Genomic DNA, 22663 nt, shown 5'->3' on the forward strand with positions numbered 1-22663 from the left:
GGCAAGCTGGTCTGAGAATTTGTCATCAAAAATAGCCATTTCATTAACTGCAGTTTTTGTTTGTATTCAATTTCAAAAAGTGCAATATAAATTACCTCATCATGTGCTGACAGTTTTTCTCCCGTTTCAATTTCAATTTGAAAAAAATTATTATATCGTCAATATTATGAAATAGTAAAGAAAGTGTAGTAACCTGCAAATTGTTAGTCGTTCCTAGTAATCTTGATGACCGAGACACCGGGTTGAGGCACTGAGGGCGGTATTCACGGACATGGTTTAAACTATAGTCATAATTTTTTGATAAAGATCGACACGGATTGGTTAAATTCAAGTTTTTCACCGATCCATGTTTATCTCTAACGATCGTATTCACCTACACAGTTTAAACTGTAATCGCAGGTGAAAGGCTGGAAGATCGAAATGGATTGGTTAAATTGAGGATTTTTCACCTATCCGTGTCGATCACTAATCGTTTAACCTGCGATTGTAGTTTAAACTGTGTTGGTGAATACGGCCATACGGCCCTTATCCAAAAATTGTGTGACTAGTTTAAAACATGTCGGTGAATACGGAAGGTGAATACTGAAGAAGACAACTCAGAAAATGAGGTTTAATCAATTGCTTTGATAGAAAATGCATTGATAAATGCACTTATGCAGGAATATCATTTGATAATAATAGTCATTATTATTTTGAGAGTATTGATGGAACGGGGAAAACACTGATGTGATTTTTTTTTTCTCAAAAAAATACAGCGTGTTTCGGAAAGGAAGTATCTCTGTACATCTGAAACGGCATCGCTAACGAATAATGATAGAAAGATGAAACAAACGGTACATTTATTGAGCAAGTCTGGAATTCGAAACATTCATGCCATATCCATAATGCCGTCAGGACTGTAGGTTCAATCCGCGGGACGAATACAGATAACAAGATCTTTTCCCTAGCGAGCTTGAGACGACCACCAATAGATGTCACCTTCATTTCTACCGACTCCTTCGGCATTAAATTGAATACAGCGATTTGGACGGGTGTGTGATGAAGTAGTATTTAAATTCCCACTATACAAGTACAGCACCACCTATTAGCTAAAAATGTAAATAAAATTACAAACCGGTTTATTTCAAAACTCCAGGCTTGCCATTAAAACATATATTGCTCTTCTTCCATCTCTCTCTCTCTTTCTATCAATCGATGTTCTGAAGTAATTCCGTTTAATAGTCGTACTGAAACATGTTGGAATGTTAACGTGGAAGCGTGTGTGGTTTCTCAGTCGTTCTGAAACACCCCATATGTGCAAGATATGAACTAATATTAATGCTTTAGTATCGAGAGAAATTCGGAATTTACGTGTTTACCTATCAATCAGATGTCACCTCCACTCTGTGACACGCTTTGGGCTGTCGCCATCGTGAATCCTCACTTTCAAAATTGGCTGAACGTCTCTATCAGTTGGCGGTGATGGTTTTTGACTGCTCCCGACAGAAGCTAGATAGTAAATTTAAAAAAACTAATTACAAATTGCTACAATTTTAAGTAATCAATACCAAGTATATATATTTTTTTAATTTTTATTTATAGGGAAATGATAAATCAGTCCAATCGGCATTTCAAGGGGTTTTGAGCATTATTACCATTGTCTTAAACGAAATCAATCCATCAGCAATCAAATGTTAAAAATATGACCACTGATAGTTGCAATTGCCGGAAGTTGATTCCCTCCTGTTAAGCCAGGCCGCACTCGTGCCAAGCCTAGCCCAATAGTGTTTCGCGATAATTTGCTTCTAATATTTGCCTTCCCTTTATGCAAAGAAGCAGCAACGGCATAGGCTGGCTACACACTGGCCTAGAATGGCTCAATAGTTCCTTGGTAAATATTTGCTTCCACAGCAATTTAATGTACCAACGCGTGTTGTGACTGTTGGTGTTCCTCGACCAATGTGTGGTCATAGTGATTAGAAAATCGGGAAAGACAGTGGCTCTTTTGCCTTGAGCTGGAAAGTCCCGGTCCTTCTTTTTATACAGGGCCATACTAATGTCATGGCTAACCCATTATGTTCGAAGGTTATTCACGGTCAAATAGTGTGGCCACTATAATATTGGCAATGATCGTCAAGCTTGTTCAGTACCTTCCAGCTTCCAACCTAAGTCAAAGATGCCGCCTTTCTTCCCAATATTTCAATCCACATATTGGTCGAAGAACGTCAACAATCACAACACGCGTTGAAGTATTATTTCCTTGGAGAGTGTTCTGGAAGTAAATATTCACCAAGGAACATTGGGGACCAGGCTGATCAATAATAAAATATCCATACATAAAAAATTTTAGACACGCAATTAAACGTAAATGAGCACATACAAATTGATGAAAATTCAGCACTGAAAGTGATTTTTAGCTAATGAGACCAAAATTCTCGGAACTAATGAAAATTTCGGAATTGATGAATTAAAAATAATTGAAAGAAATAATTCCAGAACTAATGAAAATTGAAAACCAAAGAAAAAAAATTTTCCACAGTTGAAAGAAATAATTTTTCTCTCCTAAAATAATCCTTCTCCAAATACTTAGGAATGACCCTAGAAATGCTTTCTAAGCTTGTCTATCGCTATAAAGGTTGAGGAAAGCTTGCGTGACCTAGAAATGTGTTCTGGGTTTGACTTTCGCTAGAAATGCTCCCCAAAGTTTACGGGACTCTAGAAATGAGTTTTAGGCTTGCTTCCTTCTCCAAATGCTCAGGAAAGCTCACGTTACCCAAGGAATGCGTTCTAACTTTGTCTTCCGCTATAAATATGTAGAAAACGCTTACGTGACCCTAGAAATGTGTTCCATGCTTGGTTTCCACTAGAATTGGTCACTAAGGTTCACATGGACCTATAAATGTAGGCTTGCCTCCTTCTCCAAATGCTTAGGAAAGCTTACGTGATCCTAGAAATGCATTCTAGGCTTGTCTAACGCTAGAAATGATCAGGAAAGTTTACGTGACCCTAGAAATGAATTCTAGGCATGCGAACTCCTGGGAAATGTGATTTTGCCTGGATGTTATACGATACTGACCATCGACTTTCGATGCGCTGTTCGACCTCCTCGGCCGGAGTTTCTTCATTCTGATTTGTTTGGCTCTTTTATCGGATGGTACGTGCAGGTCACCACAGTCGAGGTAGAACGTCTCCACCTCGAAGAGATCATTCCTCATATGCGAGAAACCTTTCACCTGTTAAAAAAATTAATATTCGATCGATTATCTACATCAGAAAAGAATTAATATTTTTATTACACTTAGATATTTTTTGTTTAGAAAATAAAGCGTGGGACTTGAAGTTTAAAGGACCCCCCATACAAGTTCCGGGAATTCTCTGAGGAAAACTGTGCAGTCCTGGTCTTTAGTATTTCCGGAACGTGTGCGGCGGAAAACTGCGCAGACTTGGCGGATTGTTCAGGCGGCCTGATGGAAAAACGATTCTGAATAACTGCGCAATCCCAACTTACAGTTGGCCGTGTGTGTAGAACTGCGTCAGTTCAGTTTGGTTGAGGCCCTGGTTTATTCAAAACGAGCCGGTAATTTCTGGAAGAGTTTATATCTGTAAACTTGAGATCTTCGTAGCTTTTGTCAGTTGCCATGGGCCCCACAAGGTTGAAGAGCTGACAGGGCACTAGCGTTTGGGTCCGGGACAATTTCCTGTTTTTCCATACTGTAAATTCCTTATCGAAGGGCCAGTTGAAAGTCCGACTTAGGGGCCCTTCAAAGAAACTAACCTAGGGGCCCCATGTGGCCGAGTGGTGCGATTTTCGTCGATCACACATGAAGGCTACTACTGTCAGGTCCTGAGGCAGAACGCAGACAAGTTCTTCCCTACCGAAACTGAGGCGACCACCGATAGATGCCGCTTTCATTTCCAACGTAACTCAATCTGCAGTCAGTTGCTGTATGGTGATATACAGGGGTTGGACAAAAGAACATGAATACCTGTGAAATGAGACAAAATCTTTATTAATAGGCTGTTGGCCCTCCTTTTTCATCAATTACAGCTTGTATCCGTCTTGGGATGGACAAATATAAGTCATGCACAACAGTCACCGGGATACGTAGCCACTCCTCCTGCAAAAAGGCCACTAATTCAGAACGTGTCTTTGGAGGTAGAAACCTACTGCGCATTTTGGCCTGCAAAATACCCAACAAAGGTTAAATTATATAAAGATAAGGGGACCGAGCGGGCCACACGAGGTGTTGCAGTTCATCATGGTGTTCATCAAGTCAGTCTCCGAGAATTCCAGCAGTGTGAACGGGCGAATTATCTTCTTGGAACACAGGTCGAGAATCAGGGAACAAATATTGCACCATTGGATGAAGATGGTCGGCCAGAATACCGACATAAACCGCTGCATTAATCCGCCCATCTAGGACAACAAGTGAGCCGAGACGCGGCATCACTGATCCCCCTCCATGCTTAACAGTAGGAAGGAGACAATCAACGTCAGGCTTGAGCTGGCGTTCTCCAAACGTAAACACGTCCGTTAGTCTGGAATAATGTGAACGACGATTCGCCTGACCAAATGGCATTCTCACATTGCTGTTGTGTCCAATTCTTATGTTCGTGAAACCATGTTTCTCGTTTCAAGGCATTGCATGGTGTCACCAATGATTTTGGAATAATCGCTCTACCTTGCATATTTGCTGCATGCAGTTCACGGCGGATAGTTTTTGTCGATACACCTTCTCCCGTAGATGTGTGTTAATCTCAGATGGTATCTGGGATGCTGTTACCTTGTGCTTTCTGGCCACAATCCGCTTCAAAACCCTTCTGGGTCTATCAGCTATCTTCGACTTTCGGCCACTATCATGCTTGGCAGATGTCTTTCCCTATTTGCTATAGGCTGTTATTACTACCATCGACATTTCATATCGCATCCGAACTTTATCACTGTTACGACTAGACAGATATGTGCGCATTCTCACCCGCTAGGTGGCACTCTTCCACGCTAGAGGGTGGGAGTATAAGAGAGGTTCCCTCGAGTGCTGTTTTTTTTCACAGGTGTTCATATTATTTTGTCCAACCCCTGTATATGACCAGAGTTGGTGTGTGGTAAAGTAGTATTAGTCCGGGGGGCCCCCGATCTAGTACGTGGGGGTCATGCCGAAAATCTTAATGTCACCGTAAGCGTCTCGTGAGGTAAAATAGCCATTTCAGATAAATAGCAACCTCTAGGGACAACCTTCAATTCTGAAAGCAAGTTAATGAAGGAAAAAGGTGTCCCCTTTTTTCTGAAGCCACACTCTTTGAAACATATTCTGCTTGTGATTTCTAAAGGAATTCACTGTTTACCTCTACAAAAACGGCAAGAGCCAAACTACCGTCCGTCGTGTGCATCACCCACCAGCGAACTGAAAGGTATTCCAGAGCGTGTGTGGCAGAAGGGGGGGGGGGTATTAAGGCCTAATCCAGAAATCTCGACAGGCCGGCCTGATCAGTTATTCCTCGGATTTTCCGGGTCGTGTATGGTTTTTTTTCAGCATTGCCTAGGTCTATGGAGTATCACTGGCACAGAAAGTTTGTGTACTGGCACTTAAATTGAAGTAGTGATTTGTCCCTAGATAGCGTAGATCTGACACGAAAATTACTTAAATTCCAGAGAAGGGCTAAATTTAAAGTTTATTAATTTGAAGAAACGCACGGGTAGGTCACACATATTAACCCTTTGCACTCGAGGCCTTTTTCGCTCGGGCGAACCAGCATTTCGAGACGATTTTCCGCATATATTTGGTGAATTTCTTACAGCTAACTTAAAATGATTTCACACGCAATTTAACGTTTAAAACTTTTATATTTTAACATTTTATATATCTTTATACTTCAAATAAATAAATAAATAAATAACTTAATATCGAATGGTTCTTTTATGTGTGAAGATACTTGCTCTTTCGCCGGATACAAACGGTATTCGTTGCGGTATTTCTGCGGATTCTGTGCACGTTACCCATTCTGAATTTTCGATCTCTTATGCAGAATCACTGTCATTTTCACTATCTATTACCCTGATTTTTCACCTTCTTACACCTCTTACTTCATCGCTATCTTCATCACTGCTTTTCTCCTTTCTATCGTCAAGTAGTCCATGCATAGACATAATTTCGTTCTTCATCAACGAAAAATCGAACTCATCTTCACTTGAACTGATTCCTTCATTGTATTCCATGCTTATTGGGCTCCGTAACTTCGAAAATAATATTCCTATTGCCACGACTGTCGAGTTCGAACTAACGCGAAGAAACATGTATAACAATAAATCTAAAAAACGTATTTAAGATTACAGATTGGCAGTTGTTTTATACGCATGTACTGTTGAATACACTCGAAACGATATTGCCCAAACCAAACCTAAATAAACATCGTTACCGCTCGAATTATCGCGTCAAATCGAGTGGTGATCGAGAGTCACCTCTCGAGTACAAAGGGTTAAAACATATCCTTTTTCCAAAAAAGGAGATATAAATGCTCCTATAATATGATCAGTTCAAAAATTAATGTTTCAAGTAAACAGCAGAGGACGCTAATAACAGAATTTCTTCTCTCTCACGCGTATCAACATATTAATCGCTCTTTCGATTTTCTGACCAAAGTGCATATAATTTTTACATATGATTACTTGAATAATGTTTGAGAAGTTTCAATTCCCCCAACTTCTCATAACCTGTGATGAAAATAAGCGAGGGCAATTGACGTGTCGGCGGGAACACGAGAACTGAAACCGTTCCATCTTGATGGCAATCGACCGAGCACCCTTAATTAATTGACCGACACGGATTGGTTAAAAAACTGAATTTAACCAATCTGTGTCGATCTTCTATCAAAAAATTGTGTCCATAGTTTAACCTATGCAGGTGAATACCGCCCCTAAGGCCCGGATTACACTATAAAAGTTTGATAAGAGATCTTTTACGAAACTTGAAAAGAAGAAAAAAAAAACAGCCACTAAATCTTACATTACATTCGTCCGATTGTAATCAATTCGATTATTGCTTGTATTTTTCAAGTTTTACAAAAGATCTTTTCTTAAAACTCTTATAGTGTAGTCCTGGCATAAGAGTTGAAGATTTTAAACAGAAAAATTCGTTTGAAGTTCTTTGAATACTAAAAATATCTAAGTTATACAGAATGAGGCCTCTAAGATTATCGAATAAACATAAAACAATATCGAAATAGGCATTTACGGAAAAAAACAACAACATTTTACAAGAAAGTTTAAAACTTGGCAAAAAAGGCATTTATGGCAGTTTGCTTGAAATTCCGGTCTCTAGTCACGACTTCGAAATTCTGTCAATTCAGACCATCTAGCTGAGTCATTCACATTCGTCTTTGCGAATTTTGTTTTGAAACAAAACAACGTTTTAGTATGTTTGCAGCAACGCTATCTATAGCAGGCCTCCGCGCGAAGCTCGTGACGTCACTGAAGAAGGTAATCTCACTTATAGCCATTGGATATAACAGGTCGACGCATGACGGATTTCTTCAGCGACGTCACCAACTTCGCGCGGTGGCGTTCTGCTACAGATGGTGTTGATTCAGGGCCACAACTAGACGCTTCGTCAGACGAAGCAAGCATGCATTTTGGCGCCCCTTTTGTAATATTGGAAAAAAGGTAAAAGGATGAAATTTGCGACCTCCTTTGATCCGGCTTCCGGGACACCAGTTCCACTTGTTTCCCCCCCCCCCCAGTTGCGCCCTGTGTGTGATTGCTGTGAGTGGTGGATGTTCCGAAAATATAGTATTATACCGATTTCAGCGCCATCTGCTATGGAAGTTCTTAACTAATTTTGAAATTTGTGCGGACTGAAAATTTACTGTTTCCCCAAGAACCCCAATGCAGCAAGCGATACAGTTCGATCTCTTCTCGTTTTTTTTTTTTTCGAATTGGTTCGTCAATTTTGAGACATCCTAAAAATGCTGTAAAGTTTCTGCATTATCATCGTATATTTTGATTGGCAGGACAAAGTCATAAACTCACCTCGTCTCCCCACGGAGTAAGCATCCTGGTGGCCTTCTTTATCTTCACAGACTGTCCCATGTCTTCCAGAACGTCTTCGAATGACTGGTTAGTCCTCAGATTGAGCAGCACCCGACTCTTCACGTTATGGTCGTAGTTATTGACCACGCTGATCACGCAGCTCTCCCTGGACCCAGGCAAGGATACCGTACCGGATTCTCGAAGGCTGTTCGTCTTCCTCGGGGTCAGCTTCTTTCCAGTCCTGGACCTTTCGGAGATCACCACGGGCCTGAGAAGTCTCATATCCTCAGGTCTCAGTGGAGCCGGGTTCACTTTGGCGGTGACCACGCTAGTCCTGAGTCGGGCTAGTTTCCCGTAATCCATCTCCTGGAACGTCTTCACTCCGGACGCGACGTACGACGCGCCGTCCTCGAGTTCGTCGATGTCTTCGACGAGTCTACCGTTCATCGTGAATATGTACCGCACACCCTGTGGTATCTTCAGCCTCTGGCTTAAGTAATCCTGGATGCTGCCCAACGTCTTAAGGTACTTGTCGGGGTGGAACGACACCTTAGTACCTCCAAAGAACGTATCGCCGTTCCTGTAGAAGGTGACGACCTTAGCTTTTTCGGTCACCGCGCTCTGGCCGATAGGCGGCATCTTCTTTCTGGTGTAGCCTATCTTTACGTCGTAGGCTTGTCTGTCATCCAGGGTTGACAGGGACCTGGAATGGCGCAGGCCGCTGGCACGTTGGCTGTTCATGCTATTGACTGGCCTTAGGCTGATGAATCTGAAGTCTTCATGGATGCTGAGCGTACTAGGATTACTTATCTGGCTCGATTGCTCCCACGATGACCTCTGTATCACCATTTCATAAACTTCATAAACTTCATGAAGCCTTTTACTTCGTTAAGATTGGAAACTATCCAAATTGTAGTCATTTACAGTGAATATCAATGCATAACCTCAGGCCGACGAATCTGATATCTTCATGGATGCTGTATATAACAGCATCCATGACCTTGTATATAACAGCAGTTACTTATCTGGCTGCTCCCACGATGATCTCTGTATCACCACCACCTCATAAACTTCATGAAACCATTTACTTCATCGAGATTCAAAACTATCTAAATTGCATTCATTTACGGTGCGTAGTCTTAGGATGACGAATAATCTGATATCTTCATGGATGCTAGTGTACTTGGGTTACTTATCTGGCTCGATTGCTACAACAATAACCTCTGTATCACCATTTCATGAACTTCATAAATATTTCATGAACTTCATGAAACCATTTACTTCGTCAAGATCCGAAACTGTTCAAATTACATTCTTCGAGGGTGAATATCAGTTCATAGACTCAATTTGCAATGGGTATTGTTTTTCTGTTGCGCATGTCCGATTGCCACTAGGCATGGCATGTTGAATCGTGATTAAAGCTTTCGCAATTGTTTGGAGCTATCCTCGAAGGGCAACAGGTACTAATCACGCGGTTTCCATGGAAGCAAAATGCAGAATTACTATAAAGGGGAGTTGGAGGAAAAATAATCGAAATGACGGCAGTAGCCTCCCCGTCCCGCTTTTTCACCTTCACGATGCCATGCCATGCATGCATGCATGTATGCATGATGTCACGCAACCAACTTGAGGAATCAATGTGATAGTGAGTTGTTTACTGGAATAGTATCGATAATGTTACGTTGATGCGTTTTTAAAAATGTGTTATTAAAAAAACACTTGGTTTTTTTAGAAGAAGAAAGAATATTTATAATTGATTATAAATTTATCTGTAGGGAAAATGATTTCAGGGAATACAAATTACTTTCATCATATAAACTATATGATGTTGAATTTATTGAATATATGTTTTCAGTACTGTTGAGTTGAAAAAAAAAAATGATTCGAAGAGAACACTATAGAACTATAATTACACGGGGAAGGGGGACCATAAACTTAGAATGACGCATGTATTGTATACCTTTCAGACTCGAACATTCATTTTTTGAAACTTTCGAAATGTTTTTGAATTTTTGATACTGAATTTTTGATACTTTATGTAGTAAATCACACTTTTCCCGGATGCAATTTCACTTCGAAGTCATATTAATACAAGTGCTGCCCTCTGATGAAAGCCCTTAAAGTTCATATTCACCGTATTTCTAACTCAATATTAACACAATCCTTCAAGTCAGAGGCTAACTCTCTGAGGCTAAAAGAAAAATTCTACAGTGAGAAAAAGCAACCCACGTATCTGTGGCACCAGGGTCTGAAGAGGGGGTATCTACCTATTTCTATGGTGCAAGGGTAGTGATGGGGAAAACTACGTCCTGCGGGCCATATGCGGTCCACCAAAAATGTTCTGGTAGAAAAGTATCAGTACACACGACACAATAAATACCTATGGGCTGACCGTATTTTACTCCATAAAAATACGGAGAATAGAAAATCTGGATTCATACGGGACATCACAAATTATCGCCAAAAATTGTCAATTGCTAGCCAATTGTTAAAAGTTGCAAATTACGACTAAAAAATTAAAATTTTCAAAGGTAAGTAAAGTTGAAAACTCTCGATAAAATTGCTGAAAAATCACTAATATTTTGGGGATCAAGAATCGTCCACAATGTGTGAAAATTTATATGAATCACCAAACACAAAACCCACATGTTTGACAAATATATGAGAGGAATATATGTTTACATGATTATATATAATATTAATTATGAAAAATTATAATCATAACTATGGCTATATCATGAAAAAAAATCGTAATTTCGAGTCTTCATTTTGAAAGTTCAAGTAAGCTTCATTTAAATAACAGAGGAAAAAGGGAAATTTCATGAAAAAGTTGGGAAAGTCAAACACACGGAAATGACCGGCAAAATACATGTCACATACTCTTTTTTTAAAAGATTGAAATTTTACTGTAAGTAGATTAATACGAACCTTCTTGGAAGCTTCTGCCATGGCCGCTCCCAGCCTGGAGCGGGGCCCCTAGGCTGGGATCTTTTGCAGGCCAACCCCCCCCCCGGTCAGACTTTTCACGGGCCTCTTCTGTAGTTAATTTATAGCGTGAAAAAGCAAAAAAATGAGAACTGTCCCGCGCCCCAGGGCTAGAGCCCTGTCAGCCCCTTCCCCCTTTGTGGGGGAGATGGCTTCTGTGACCTATAGGTAAGAACCTTTGTATCAAGATGTCATTGATTTACATGAATTGGTGGCTCGCGGGCTTCGTGGGAAGTTTCAATTTGGCTCACCGCGTCTTATAGTTGAAGACACCTGTCTTCGAGGCATACTTTTAATTATGAAAATTATCCAAATTAAGTGCAGATAGGTCTCAGATACGCCTTTTATGTTTCAAGGGGTTGTACTGACATTAAATAATTAAAAAAAAACTTTTTATACGGATTCCCTGTGCCCAAAAACCTAATTGGAAAGATGTTGTTCAGTCTTCCGTGGACGTTGACGGCACAGTGGTGGTAGGTTGAAGTTGGTTTTCTGCGGTTTTCCAGCTTTGAGGCATGAATGTGTGAGCCGGTCTCCTATTTGAGAAAGTCTCTCCGCAGAGAGCAGGCAGTCCTACAACACGATACTGACAAAACATGAAAATTTAATCATTTCCATCTTTAATTCAAGAAATGTAAGCCAGATGGCAGCGTGAACACGAAACAAGCGCAACTCGACAACATAAATACGTTAGGGCCAAGCTTACACTCAGAACATACATTCTCTCCGACGTGTGCCGATTCGTTAGAAATTCCGTAGAGGAATGTGTCCGAAAAGTGTATGTTCGGTTAGTAGTAGTGGTAGTCTCCCCTGGAGCCAACAAAAAAAAAAAGTTCCACTATTTCAAGTGCAATATTCCCTGAGATATTCGAATTCGAAAAACGGAGGGAAATTGTTAAAAAACCTTTAACCACCGTAATGAGGGAAAGGAGCATTGTTTTTGCAACTTTTCCGCATTTGTTGAATTCAAATATCTTTGCGAATAGGAACGTGGAATTTTTCTTGTTGGCCTCAGAAGAGACAGGAGAAACAACTTTCTAATTGGATTTCTGACCAAATGGTATGTCCATGTAAGAAGTGATTTTTTTTATAAATTTATTTTAATAACTATAAAAACCCTTGCAACACATGAATGACACATCTTAGTACTACGCGTTATTTGTGGTACTTATAATTTTTCTAATTGGAAGTATGAATCTAGGACCAACGTTTCACCAGTAAAATGATGCCAGGGAATCATCCTGTAGATCCCGACAAAGCCTGTGTTAGCACGGGAGTGGTTAATGCTACCATCTAATGCAGGAGGGGGGGGGGCGAACCCGCGGCACGCGTGCCACAAATGGCGGGCCATGGTATCAGGAGTTTCTATTCGATGCGTTTCTGTTCGGTTTTTCATCTTTGATAAGCATAGTTGCTGGACGTCCCATGTACACGAGATTCAGGATCGTCCGCATCGGGGGGGGGGGGGGGGGGAAGAGACCATGCACTGTATAATACAATTACATTGTATATCCATGAATTCTTGGCGTTAGGGGGGTAATCTCTTTACAAAGTTTATTGGGGGGGGGAGGGGTCAAGTAGCCCTCAGGTTCCGATATCTATGCCCCCAATATGGTGTAGGTAAGATGGAATTCTACCGATATGTGTACACAATCTGCATAGCGATAATCGAATTTATGACTCACAAATGAAAACAATTTAGAACTCCAAAGAGTGACAAACTGACCTTTTCATTTCGAAAATAAGAAGACAGCCCAACAATATTTTGCAGGAATAAAGAGAATGCTCGTGTCCCATAAAAACGGGATTTTTCATTTCATTTTCTACCGTGCACCGCCCAGGCTCTATCGACCATTGTCAATTTTAGCCATTGTCCCGGATGAGGGGGCTGGGCGGTTTCGGGTGCTTTATTACGCATATAAAGAAAAGGTATATACAGATTTAAAAAATTCCAGTTATATAAATTTATGCCTATGAGCTCTCATTACGTCTTTGTGGCTCTAGTGAGCCTTTTGTTGTTTTCTGTGGCCAGGTGCCAGGTCTTGTAACACGCCTTCCCTCCTAGGCTTGTTGGCTCGGGCAATACCTCCTAGATAGATTAGACGTAGTATCTAGGAGGTATTGGTTCGGGTGAGCCCTCCGTGTCTTCCCTCCTCGGCTTGATGAGGCAGGGTTGTGTCGGAAAAAGTTGGCAAATACAGTGATACCTCGGTTTCCGTCGATAATCCATTCGAAAGCAACCGACGAAAGCCGAAATCAACGAAAACCGAGGTATTACTGTATTTATAGCACTGCCCCCTTGCCCTGTGCTCGCTAGTATCAAATCACTCGCTTCGTTCTCCCGATGAAGATAGCTATCAAGTCGATGTACAAGCCATTTGACCAAAATTGGATAGCTGAACCCAATAATCACGTAAAATTGCAGGTGCACCCAGTGGCACGTAAGGGCCGGAGACCGCAGACTGGGGTTTCGAGAAAATGTGTGGAGAAAGTAAGAAGTAGTTTATTTAGTATTTTTTTAGAATAACAATACAGTAGAAATTGGTTAACGGGCGGTTCGGTTAACGAGCAATTCGCATAACGAGCAAAAATTTTGAACAAATTTCGACTCGGTTAACGAGCGATGGCTCGCATTACGAGTGAAAATTTTGCGCTTTTTTGTTATTTATTTTCACGTTATCACAATGGAACTGATGGTGTTTTGGTTTCACCCACACACGTGTTATGGAATTTTGGGTAATATTCTTCCGTACGGTCTCCGGTAAGCGTGCCTCAGTCGGAAATCTAACACACGTGCGAGTGTGAACATTTACGATACGAAACTAGATGTAACATAGCAGCGATGAGTATGTGCAGCTGAAGTTTTTTTTAACACATTCTGCTTTCAAAAAAAAAACTGTTGATTGCATTATTGATCGTGATTTTAAGGGGGGCTAGCTCGTGAACAAGCGCCACTACATGTGGAAGAGATGTTGTGCTTGGGGAAGACAATGAACTGGAGGTGCATGGGGGATGGCATTCAAGAACTAGTGGTGAAAAATGTCTGGAAGTTCACGGTAGATGAAGTGGTGGAAGTCTTTTGCACGCTCCAGCAAGAGTTTATGGATGGTATCTCGTCTGAGAAAGAGATAAGTAAGAAGGAGTCCCTCACACATAAAGTGAGATCAGAGAGACGTGTAGAACGTGGGAATCTGTGTAAAACTCTGTAGAATGTGCAATCTCTCCAACGAGAGAACACTGCAATTTACCATTTCCAAGGAATCCTAAAAAAGAGGCAAAAGAAAGTTTTGTGGGGTTTGCCGTCAAGTAAATACCCGACAGATGGCAGCATGGATACTGGGAGAAGGAAGGAGAAAGTCTTTCTGTGAGGACACGATATATCTGTCGACACCACTAATCTACGAACGGTGAGTTGTTCGTCTTCAACCGTTGAGTTCGCCATGTGCCGTCGCATTTCTCTTTCTGTGTAATTAATATAAAAATATGTTTTAATAAATAATAATATTCGTTCCCGTGCCGCTCTCGCCTTAGTGGTGACCCTAGGACTCGAAACACGTACCATCGACATCAATGGAAATGGCATTGAGGCCAGGACTTGTGGACAATTTGTGAAGCCAATTCACGCGGGAACTCACATCGTGCGTCACCTTCGTCCAAGGATTTACGCCGACAGCTTGGATATTTACGACAATCGCATGCCGTGCATACTTTCGCTTCTGAAGATCACTCAGCGATAATCACGTAAGTCCCAATTTCGTCCTTTTCGGGAGAGCCGTCAGAACCATGTATATAGGAACTGTAAATTTCCGTTTTATATAAAGTCGAGGTCTTCGCCTATATCATTTTATTACGAAATTGTGTATATTGTATCGTACTTTCGCTATCAACAATATGAATGTCACTAACGCCGAGGGTGCCGCTGCTCAAATCGATCGTATAGGCCTAAAAATGCCACCTTTTTGGCGCCAAAACATCGCTTTATGGTTTTCCCAAGTCGAGGCGTCGTTTCTTTTATCGGGTATCACGAGAGACGAAACTAAATATGCCGCGCTCATCGCCTCAATCGACGCAGATACTTTATCTCACGTTTCTGATTTCGTTTTCCAACCTCCGGAAACAAATAAATACGAGGCATTGAAACGAAGATTAATCGCAGAATTTGCTGATTCGGAAGCCACACGAATACGTAAACTTTTGGGGGACCTACAGTTGGGCGACAACAAACCGTCATTTCTGCTCCGTCAAATGCGAGAGTTATCAAGGGGCAAAATTGACGACGACTTTTTGAAGAACTTATGGCTCCAGCGGTTGCCTACGACCATTCAATCTATTCTTTCCGCCTCCACCGAGGAGTTGACGCAGCTTGCCACGCTGGCAGATAAAGTCCACGAAGTTGCTGTTGATCCAAGAGTGACGTATTCTCTCGCGAACGATAACGAATCTTCAAATGCTGTTGCCGTGATTTCGCCTCTCATAGCGGACTTACAAAAACAAGTTTCCAAATTGACAGAGCAGGTTAATCATCTAAGATTTCGACGTTCACGATCGACCTCTCGTGACCGACGTTCATTTTCTAGGGGCTCCAATACGTCGCAACAGCCACGTCAAAATTTCGCATCGGAACTGAACGACGGACACTGTTATTATCATGCCCGTTTCGGAAATTTAGCTCGCAAATGCAGAGATCCTTGCACTTTCTCGAAGTCGGGAAATGAGTAGCAGCTGCCACTCAGCAGCCAGTGGGTGGTAGCTTACCTCTTTCCATAAGTCACAGGCTACACGTTTACGACAAGACCACAAATCGTCGATATTTGATCGATACCGGCAGTGACGTATCATGCGTTCCGGTAGGTCGCAACTCCCAAAATCACAATCCCGATCCACTCGAGCTGTATGCCGCAAATCAATCCAGGATCAAAACTTATGGTACCGAACTCATTAACTTAGACCTTGGGCTCAGGAGGTGCTTCAAGTGGAACTTTATCGTCGCGCAAGTAGCCGTTCCCATAATTGGTGCTGATTTTCTTCGACATTGCGGCCTCTTGGTCGATCTCAAAAAGAAACGTCTGGTTGACTCTATCACCAAACTCAGCATCTCCGGCATATCTGAAGCTTGTTCCCAGTGTACTGTTCGTGTGATTGACGACTCCTCTCGCTACCATTCCATTTTGAAGGAGTTTCCAGAGTTAATTAATCCATCTGAAACTTTTCGCTCTGTGAAACACAACACTGTTCATTATATTCAGACCACTGGCCCACCCATACACAGCCGGCCCCGAAGGTTGAATCCGCAGGTGCTTGATACAGTTAAAAAAGAATTCGAGTACATGGTAGAACAGGGCATTTGCAGGGCTTCCAAAAGCTCTTGGGCCTCCCCATTACACATTGTGCCGAAAGCCAATGGTGCAATTCGTCCTGTCGGAGATTATCGACGGCTGAATGCGCAAACCGTTCCTGACCGTTATCCGATACCTCATCTCCAGGACTTTTCACATGCTCTTTATGGTATGAACATCTTTTCAAAATTAGACATCTTACGAGCATATCACGCTATTCCAGTCACCGAACCGGACATTCACAAAACCGCTGTTATCACACCTTTTGGACTGTTCGAGTTTCCGTTCCTGAATTTCGGTCTGTGCAACGCTGCCCAGTCCTTTCAACGTTTCATCAATGAAATTCTCCGTGACGTTCGAACTGTTTCGCTTACCTAGATGACATACTCGTTTTTTCAGCCGATGAAGATTCTCATGTATCCCATCTCCGACAAATTTTTCGACAGCTAGACCAATATGGTATAAAGCTCAACGTATCCAAGTGTGAATTCGGAGTGTCGGAACTTTCGTTTCTCGGCCAGAAGGTTTTTGCAGCCGGCATTGGACCTCTACCCGAAAAAGTACAAGTTATCCTAGACTACCCGTTGCCGAAGACCATCAAAGATCTGAGACAATTTCTAGGACTTTTAAATTTTTATCGAAGGTTCTTTCCACACGCTGCACACAAGCAAGCCAGATTAACTGCTTTTCTCAAAGGCTCTAATAAAAACGAAAAAAAAAGATATACCTTGGACAGAAGAAGATCGACAGGCGTTCACAGAAACCAAGCAGCAGTTAGCTCAGGCGACACTACTCGTGCACCCTAATCCAAACGCTCAGATAGCCTTGTGTGTTGATGCATCGGATTACGCTATTGGGGGTGCACTTCACCAGATCAACAACAATAAACTCGAGCCACTCGGTTTTTTCTCGAGAAAGCTGAGTGAGACAGAACAAAAGTACAGCGCCTATGACCGAGAATTGCTTGCTGCGTTCGCTGTTACCAAACATTTCCGGTTCATGCTCGAAGAAAGGTTGTGACAATCAGGTTGCTGATGCTCTCTCCCGAATAAATGCGATCGAACTTTCCAGCCAAATCGATTACGAAGCAATTGCTCAAGCACAGACGACCGACCCAGAGTTACCCGAGTTGCAGACGAATTCTTCATTTCAGCTTCAGAAACTTCTCCTACCTGGAACTTCAGCCGAAGTCTTATGCGACATTTCCGACGGAAGAGTCAGACCGTATATACCAAAGGACTTTCGACTACAAGTCTTCAAGGTAACTCATGGACTCTCGCATCCAGGAGTGAAAGCAACGCAACAACTCATCACTGAGCGCTTCGTCTGGCCGTCGGTCAAGAAAGACTGTAAAACATGGGTGACATCGTGCATACCATGTCAACGGACGAAAGTGCAACGTCACACGGTCAGCGACTCAGGAACATTCTTGCTACCGAACGCAAGATTCGACCACGTACACATCGATATCATCGGACCACTTCCACCAAGCCAAGTCAACCGATACGCAATAACGATGATTGACAGATTCACACGCTGGCCGGAAGTAGTGCCTGTTGCAGATATCTCGGCGAAAACCGTTGCAAGATCTTTTGTGTCAACTTGGGTTTCCCGATTCGGCGTACCTAGTAGAATCACCACCGACAGAGGTCGACAGTTCGAGGCACAGTTATTCCAAGAACTGGCGCTGCTGCTAGGAATACAAAAACTTCGAACGACATAATTTCATCCTCAAGGCAACGGCCTAGTCGAAAACTTCCATCGGCCACTAAAGGCAGCTCTAAAGTGCCAACTCACCGACCGATGGGTAGATGTCTTACCAATTGTTCTTCTTGGCCTCCGCTCAACCTATCGACCCGAACTCAAGGCCACATGTGCAGAACTGCTCTATGGTGCCACACTGCGGTTACCCGCGGAGTTCTTGGTTCCGAGTACCGAGCAGCCCACGGATCCACTAACATTCGCAGCACAACTAGCGAACACCATGCATAATATTGCGCCCGTTCCTACTGCTAACCACAATAAACTGAAGGTCTTCATTCATCCAGCACTTCAGACATCGACTCACGTGTTTGTGCGCAGAGATGCAGTGAAGCCTCCGCTCCAGTGCACTTATGATGGCCCGTTTCAAGTCATGCAGCGGACGCCCAAATACTTCGTGTTACGGATTAAAGATAAGCATGAAACTGTGTCCATAAACCGACTAAAGCCAGCATTTTTGCTGCAGGAAGATGTGCTACCACAAAACTTTCAGCCAGTGAAAACGACCACCGAACCTACCACTCATAGTGGGAGAAAAGTCCGATTCCCTGATCGCTATAAATCGTGACTGAAGTCACTGGTGGGGGAGTACTGTGGGGTTTGCCGTCAAGTAAATACCCGACAGATGGCAGCATGGATACTGGGAGAAGGAAGGAGAAAGCCTTTCTGTGAGGACACGATATATCTGTCGACACCACTAATCTACGAACGGTGAGTTGTTCGTCTTCAACCGTTGAGTTCGCCATGTGCCGTCGCATTTCTCTTTATATTATAATATAAAAATATGTTTTAATAAATAATAATATTCGTTCCCGTGCCGCTCTCGCCTTAGTTTCATTGGATAAGTTTCTTTTCGAAAGTCAGTCAGTCTCTCTCTCTCTCTCTCTCTCTCTCTCTCTCTCTCTCTCTCTCTCTCTCTCTCTCTCTCTCTCTCTCTCTCTCTCTCTCTCTCTCTCTCTCTCTCTCTCTCTCTCTCTCTCTCTCTCTCTCTCTCACACACACACACACACACACACACACACGTCGTTTAGAGTAAGTTAATTTGTAAACATTATATCGTATTTTGTACGTGCCGTGCGTTTATGGTGTTGTTTGCATTACGTATATTTTATTTCATTACGTATAATTATTAATGTTTAATTATTGATTTATTGATTGAATGCCGTTTTTGTTAGTTACTTTCATGTGAATAATTAATTGTGGAACGAATTATCCGAGTTTCCATTATTTCCTACAGGGAAATTTGATTCGTATAACGAGCCATTCGGATAACGAGCAGATGGCGGAACGAATTAAGCTCGTTAACCGAAGTCCCACTGTAACAGAAAAATGGTTCTTTATTTGGATATGAATGAAATTTTGACGATATGGGATCCGTTTAAAGTCATGAAAATACATTGTTATTGCACAGATACACAATTTAAAAAAATTACAAAAGAAATATTATACAAAGTTTACATACTGAAATGATGATGAAAAAGATGAATTTTCATCTTTTGCAAAAAGTAATCGATGCTTGGTGTGTTATGTTGTGAGTATTTCAACTCCTTCTAAACGTATTTCAAGCAGCGGGACTGAAACCGAAGACTTTCCGTCATTGTGTTTCAAGTTACATCCGACATCAACCCAGGCCTGTCAAAGGATAACTTACTGCCTGCTTCATTGTGTTTACAGGAAAAAACTGATTTAATCAATACATTGAAAATTCATTTGAAAGAGCAGGAACTCTAATCTTATGTTTTTCACTGTATTCGATCATGGCCATATTAACCATTTTTGTCGCAACCCGGCCATTTTCTGCGCACGAGGGCTAATTAGACCGGAACCTACAATTTATTGCCGATTCCGAACGGCAGCCTTATTTTTATACTCATCGAGAGGTTGGTACGCCAAGCCCTTGATGTGGGACGTCCTGCGGTAGCAATCTTTTTCTGTGGCCATGTCGCCGTTTCTGTTGTACCCATGTGTAGGAAAGTTTCCTGACAAGGACGAACGGGGTATCGAACTCGCGACAGGCCCTAAACATCCTTTGGTACTTTAGGCGAGTACCATATCGACGTGGGCTACCGCGCCTTTGGCCATATTAAACAGGGAGAAATAATGTAAAATATATACGAGCGCAACCAGATAGCAACACACGTGATTTCAAATTCTAAACGGATTTCTCAGAGTTGCAAAACATTTACGAACTTCAAGCCAAAAATTTCATTCAGTAGAGAATCATCAAATATTAAAACTTTTGCTTCCATCTAGTGAGAGGATATTTCGAACCGAAATTATTAGTGTCCGTATAGGGGATTTTTAGTCAAATGGAACGAATGCTAGAAATCGTGACGGCATCTGAGGGTGACCGTCCGTTAAACAGGGGTGACCGCATCTGAGAAGCGACTATTAAGGGAGGATTTACTTTATATTAGACAAAAAATAAACTACGGTCAAAGGTTTCAAAATGGTTAAATGAATTTTCAGGGCATTTGCATTTATGTAAAATGTTCTCACTACCACAACACCATTTGCGAAAGTTATTCATTTATCAGACCAGACCAGAATTGAACTTTAAGCCGATTCCCAGCCCGCGAGGGCCAACTGCCGGCATAAAAACTGGCCAAGAAGGCCTGTGAAGAAGAAAATGTGTGCATGTTTGTAGATAGATATGTGTTTGCATGAATGTGTAGTGTATATAAAAAAAACTGGTCAAATTGGTGAAAAGTCATGATCTGGCTATAATCAGGCAAATGTCATCACAGTTCACAGAAGCAGGTTACACAATCTGCAGCTAGCAACATCTATTCGAAGTGGAATGGGGGAAAAACATCACATGGGAGTCGTGACGCAAAAACCCCAGCTGTAACATCAAAAATGCAATACAGGTAATAAAGTTCTGTTTCAACTCAGTGCATCAGAAATTAATGGGGATTTACTATTGACAAATTTTATGTAAGAAAAACAATCCAAAGTTCAAAAAGAGTCTTCTCGCTCTTTTTTTTTTACACCTTTTTCAAATGTACATCATATGCAGGTCAAGTTCAATATGCAAATTTATGTTCAGTACATACATTATGATTACTATTTGCTTTTCTTTTCGTATCTGTATTTAGTCCCTAGATGTCGATAACTTTTCGGATGTTAAAAAAAAAATCGGCACCAACGCAATGGTTTCATGCATAGGCTGGCCATATTTGTCCGTGAAAAATACGTGAAATTGGGCTTTGAAATACGGGAAAATAATTGCCGTTTACCGCTAAAAGTAATGCCTGAAGTAAAAGAGAGGTTGCCAACTCGTGCTAAAATCACAGGAACGCTAACAATCTAGGGATATGAAGCGCCACTTCAAATTGTAGCGAATTTAAAAAGAAAACAACTACAAATATGTGAGATAAATATTCTTATTTGTAGTAATTATCGTAATATAATTTTTGATTTGGGAAGATAAATTTTAGTTATTGATTTGAAAAATAAGTCAAGTTGTGTGGACTTCGTTGAAAATATGTAAAAAACCGGGACATTTTTGCAAAAATGTTGGGATAAATAGAAAAACAGAATAAAACCAGAAATGTCCCCGCAAATACCGGACTTATTTATGGTCACCGTATTCATGCAATGCCTTGACATTCAATGCAAAAATTACACGAACAGAAAGAATTTCTGTTAGTGAGAAACAGATTGAAAGTTCTGCATGCGATAATAATGATGATAAAACTCAAACTGAAATTGCCAAAGAGCATGGGATTTGTCAAGCTCAGGTAACAAGTATTGAAAAAAAAACGTGAATGAAATTGAAGAATTTTAACGGTTTTCGATTAATTTTTTTTTTCAATGGTTTGATGCTTAAAAGCCAAAAAAGTATCAGTCAAACTCCCCATGATTAGTCAAAAAACAGAGCCAAAGATTTTGTAAACTCGGGAAATATAAAATCCTACTGTATATTAATATAGTAACTGCAATTTCAACTTGAAATTTCATCTCTCTTGATTTTTCCTCTCAGCATTCAGCTAATTTGCTTATTTAATTCACTTCGTCCTATGTGTGTATCATACTACATATTCTAGCTGCCTGTAAGTATGTTAATATGAATTTATTAGGGGGGGGGGGGTTGTGGTCCACGCAAATTTCTCGTATATAAAACACATTTTGCAATTTTTAATACAAATACAAATACAACGCCACAACAGGCAAATTGCCCAACGAGGTGGCTGACTTAACAACATCATTGATCCCCTACCTACTACTGCTACACCACACATGCACCCCCCCCCCCCCGCGGAACCCCCCAACGAATCGGTAAATGCGGGAATGTGCGTGTACGTGTAGTGCAACCTGACGTATAGTTTGTTTCTGTGTAATGCTTGTTATGTGTAGTGCTGTCATCGCCCCCAGTTTTACTAACTATGAGTGAAGTGTTATGGTTGAATGATTTACCGTTGTAGGACTGTTGCTCTCTGTGGCGAGACTTTTTAACGGGGAGATCGGCTCGCATTTGCGCCTTGAAGTTGGGAACCACAGAAAACCAACTTCAGCCGACCACCACTGTGGGGTTCGAACCCGGATCCTCGCATCACGAGTCCGGCACTATAACCAC

At 41.6% G+C, this 22663-nt stretch overlaps 1 protein-coding gene across 1 annotated transcript; it reads right to left on the bottom strand.

Moving 5' to 3' along the window:
- Window positions 1-1372: 1372 nt before the first annotated feature.
- LOC149079591 (echinoderm microtubule-associated protein-like CG42247) lies at window positions 1373-9220 on the bottom strand. Its single transcript, XM_089240431.1, has 3 exons — window positions 8003-9220; window positions 3056-3212; window positions 1373-1488 (listed from the first exon to the last, which is right to left on the bottom strand). Exons 1-3 carry the CDS (start codon window positions 8849-8851, stop codon window positions 1373-1375), a joined length of 1122 nt encoding a protein of 373 aa, XP_089096557.1. The 5' UTR covers window positions 8852-9220.
- Between the last annotated feature and the right edge of the window lie 13443 nt (window positions 9221-22663).

Source organism: Pholcus phalangioides, unplaced genomic scaffold, assembly GCF_987345545.1.
Source record: "Pholcus phalangioides strain wild (caught in Gottingen) unplaced genomic scaffold, Ppha-v1.0 ptg000012l_1, whole genome shotgun sequence".
Taxonomy (NCBI): Eukaryota; Metazoa; Arthropoda; class Arachnida; order Araneae; family Pholcidae; genus Pholcus; species Pholcus phalangioides.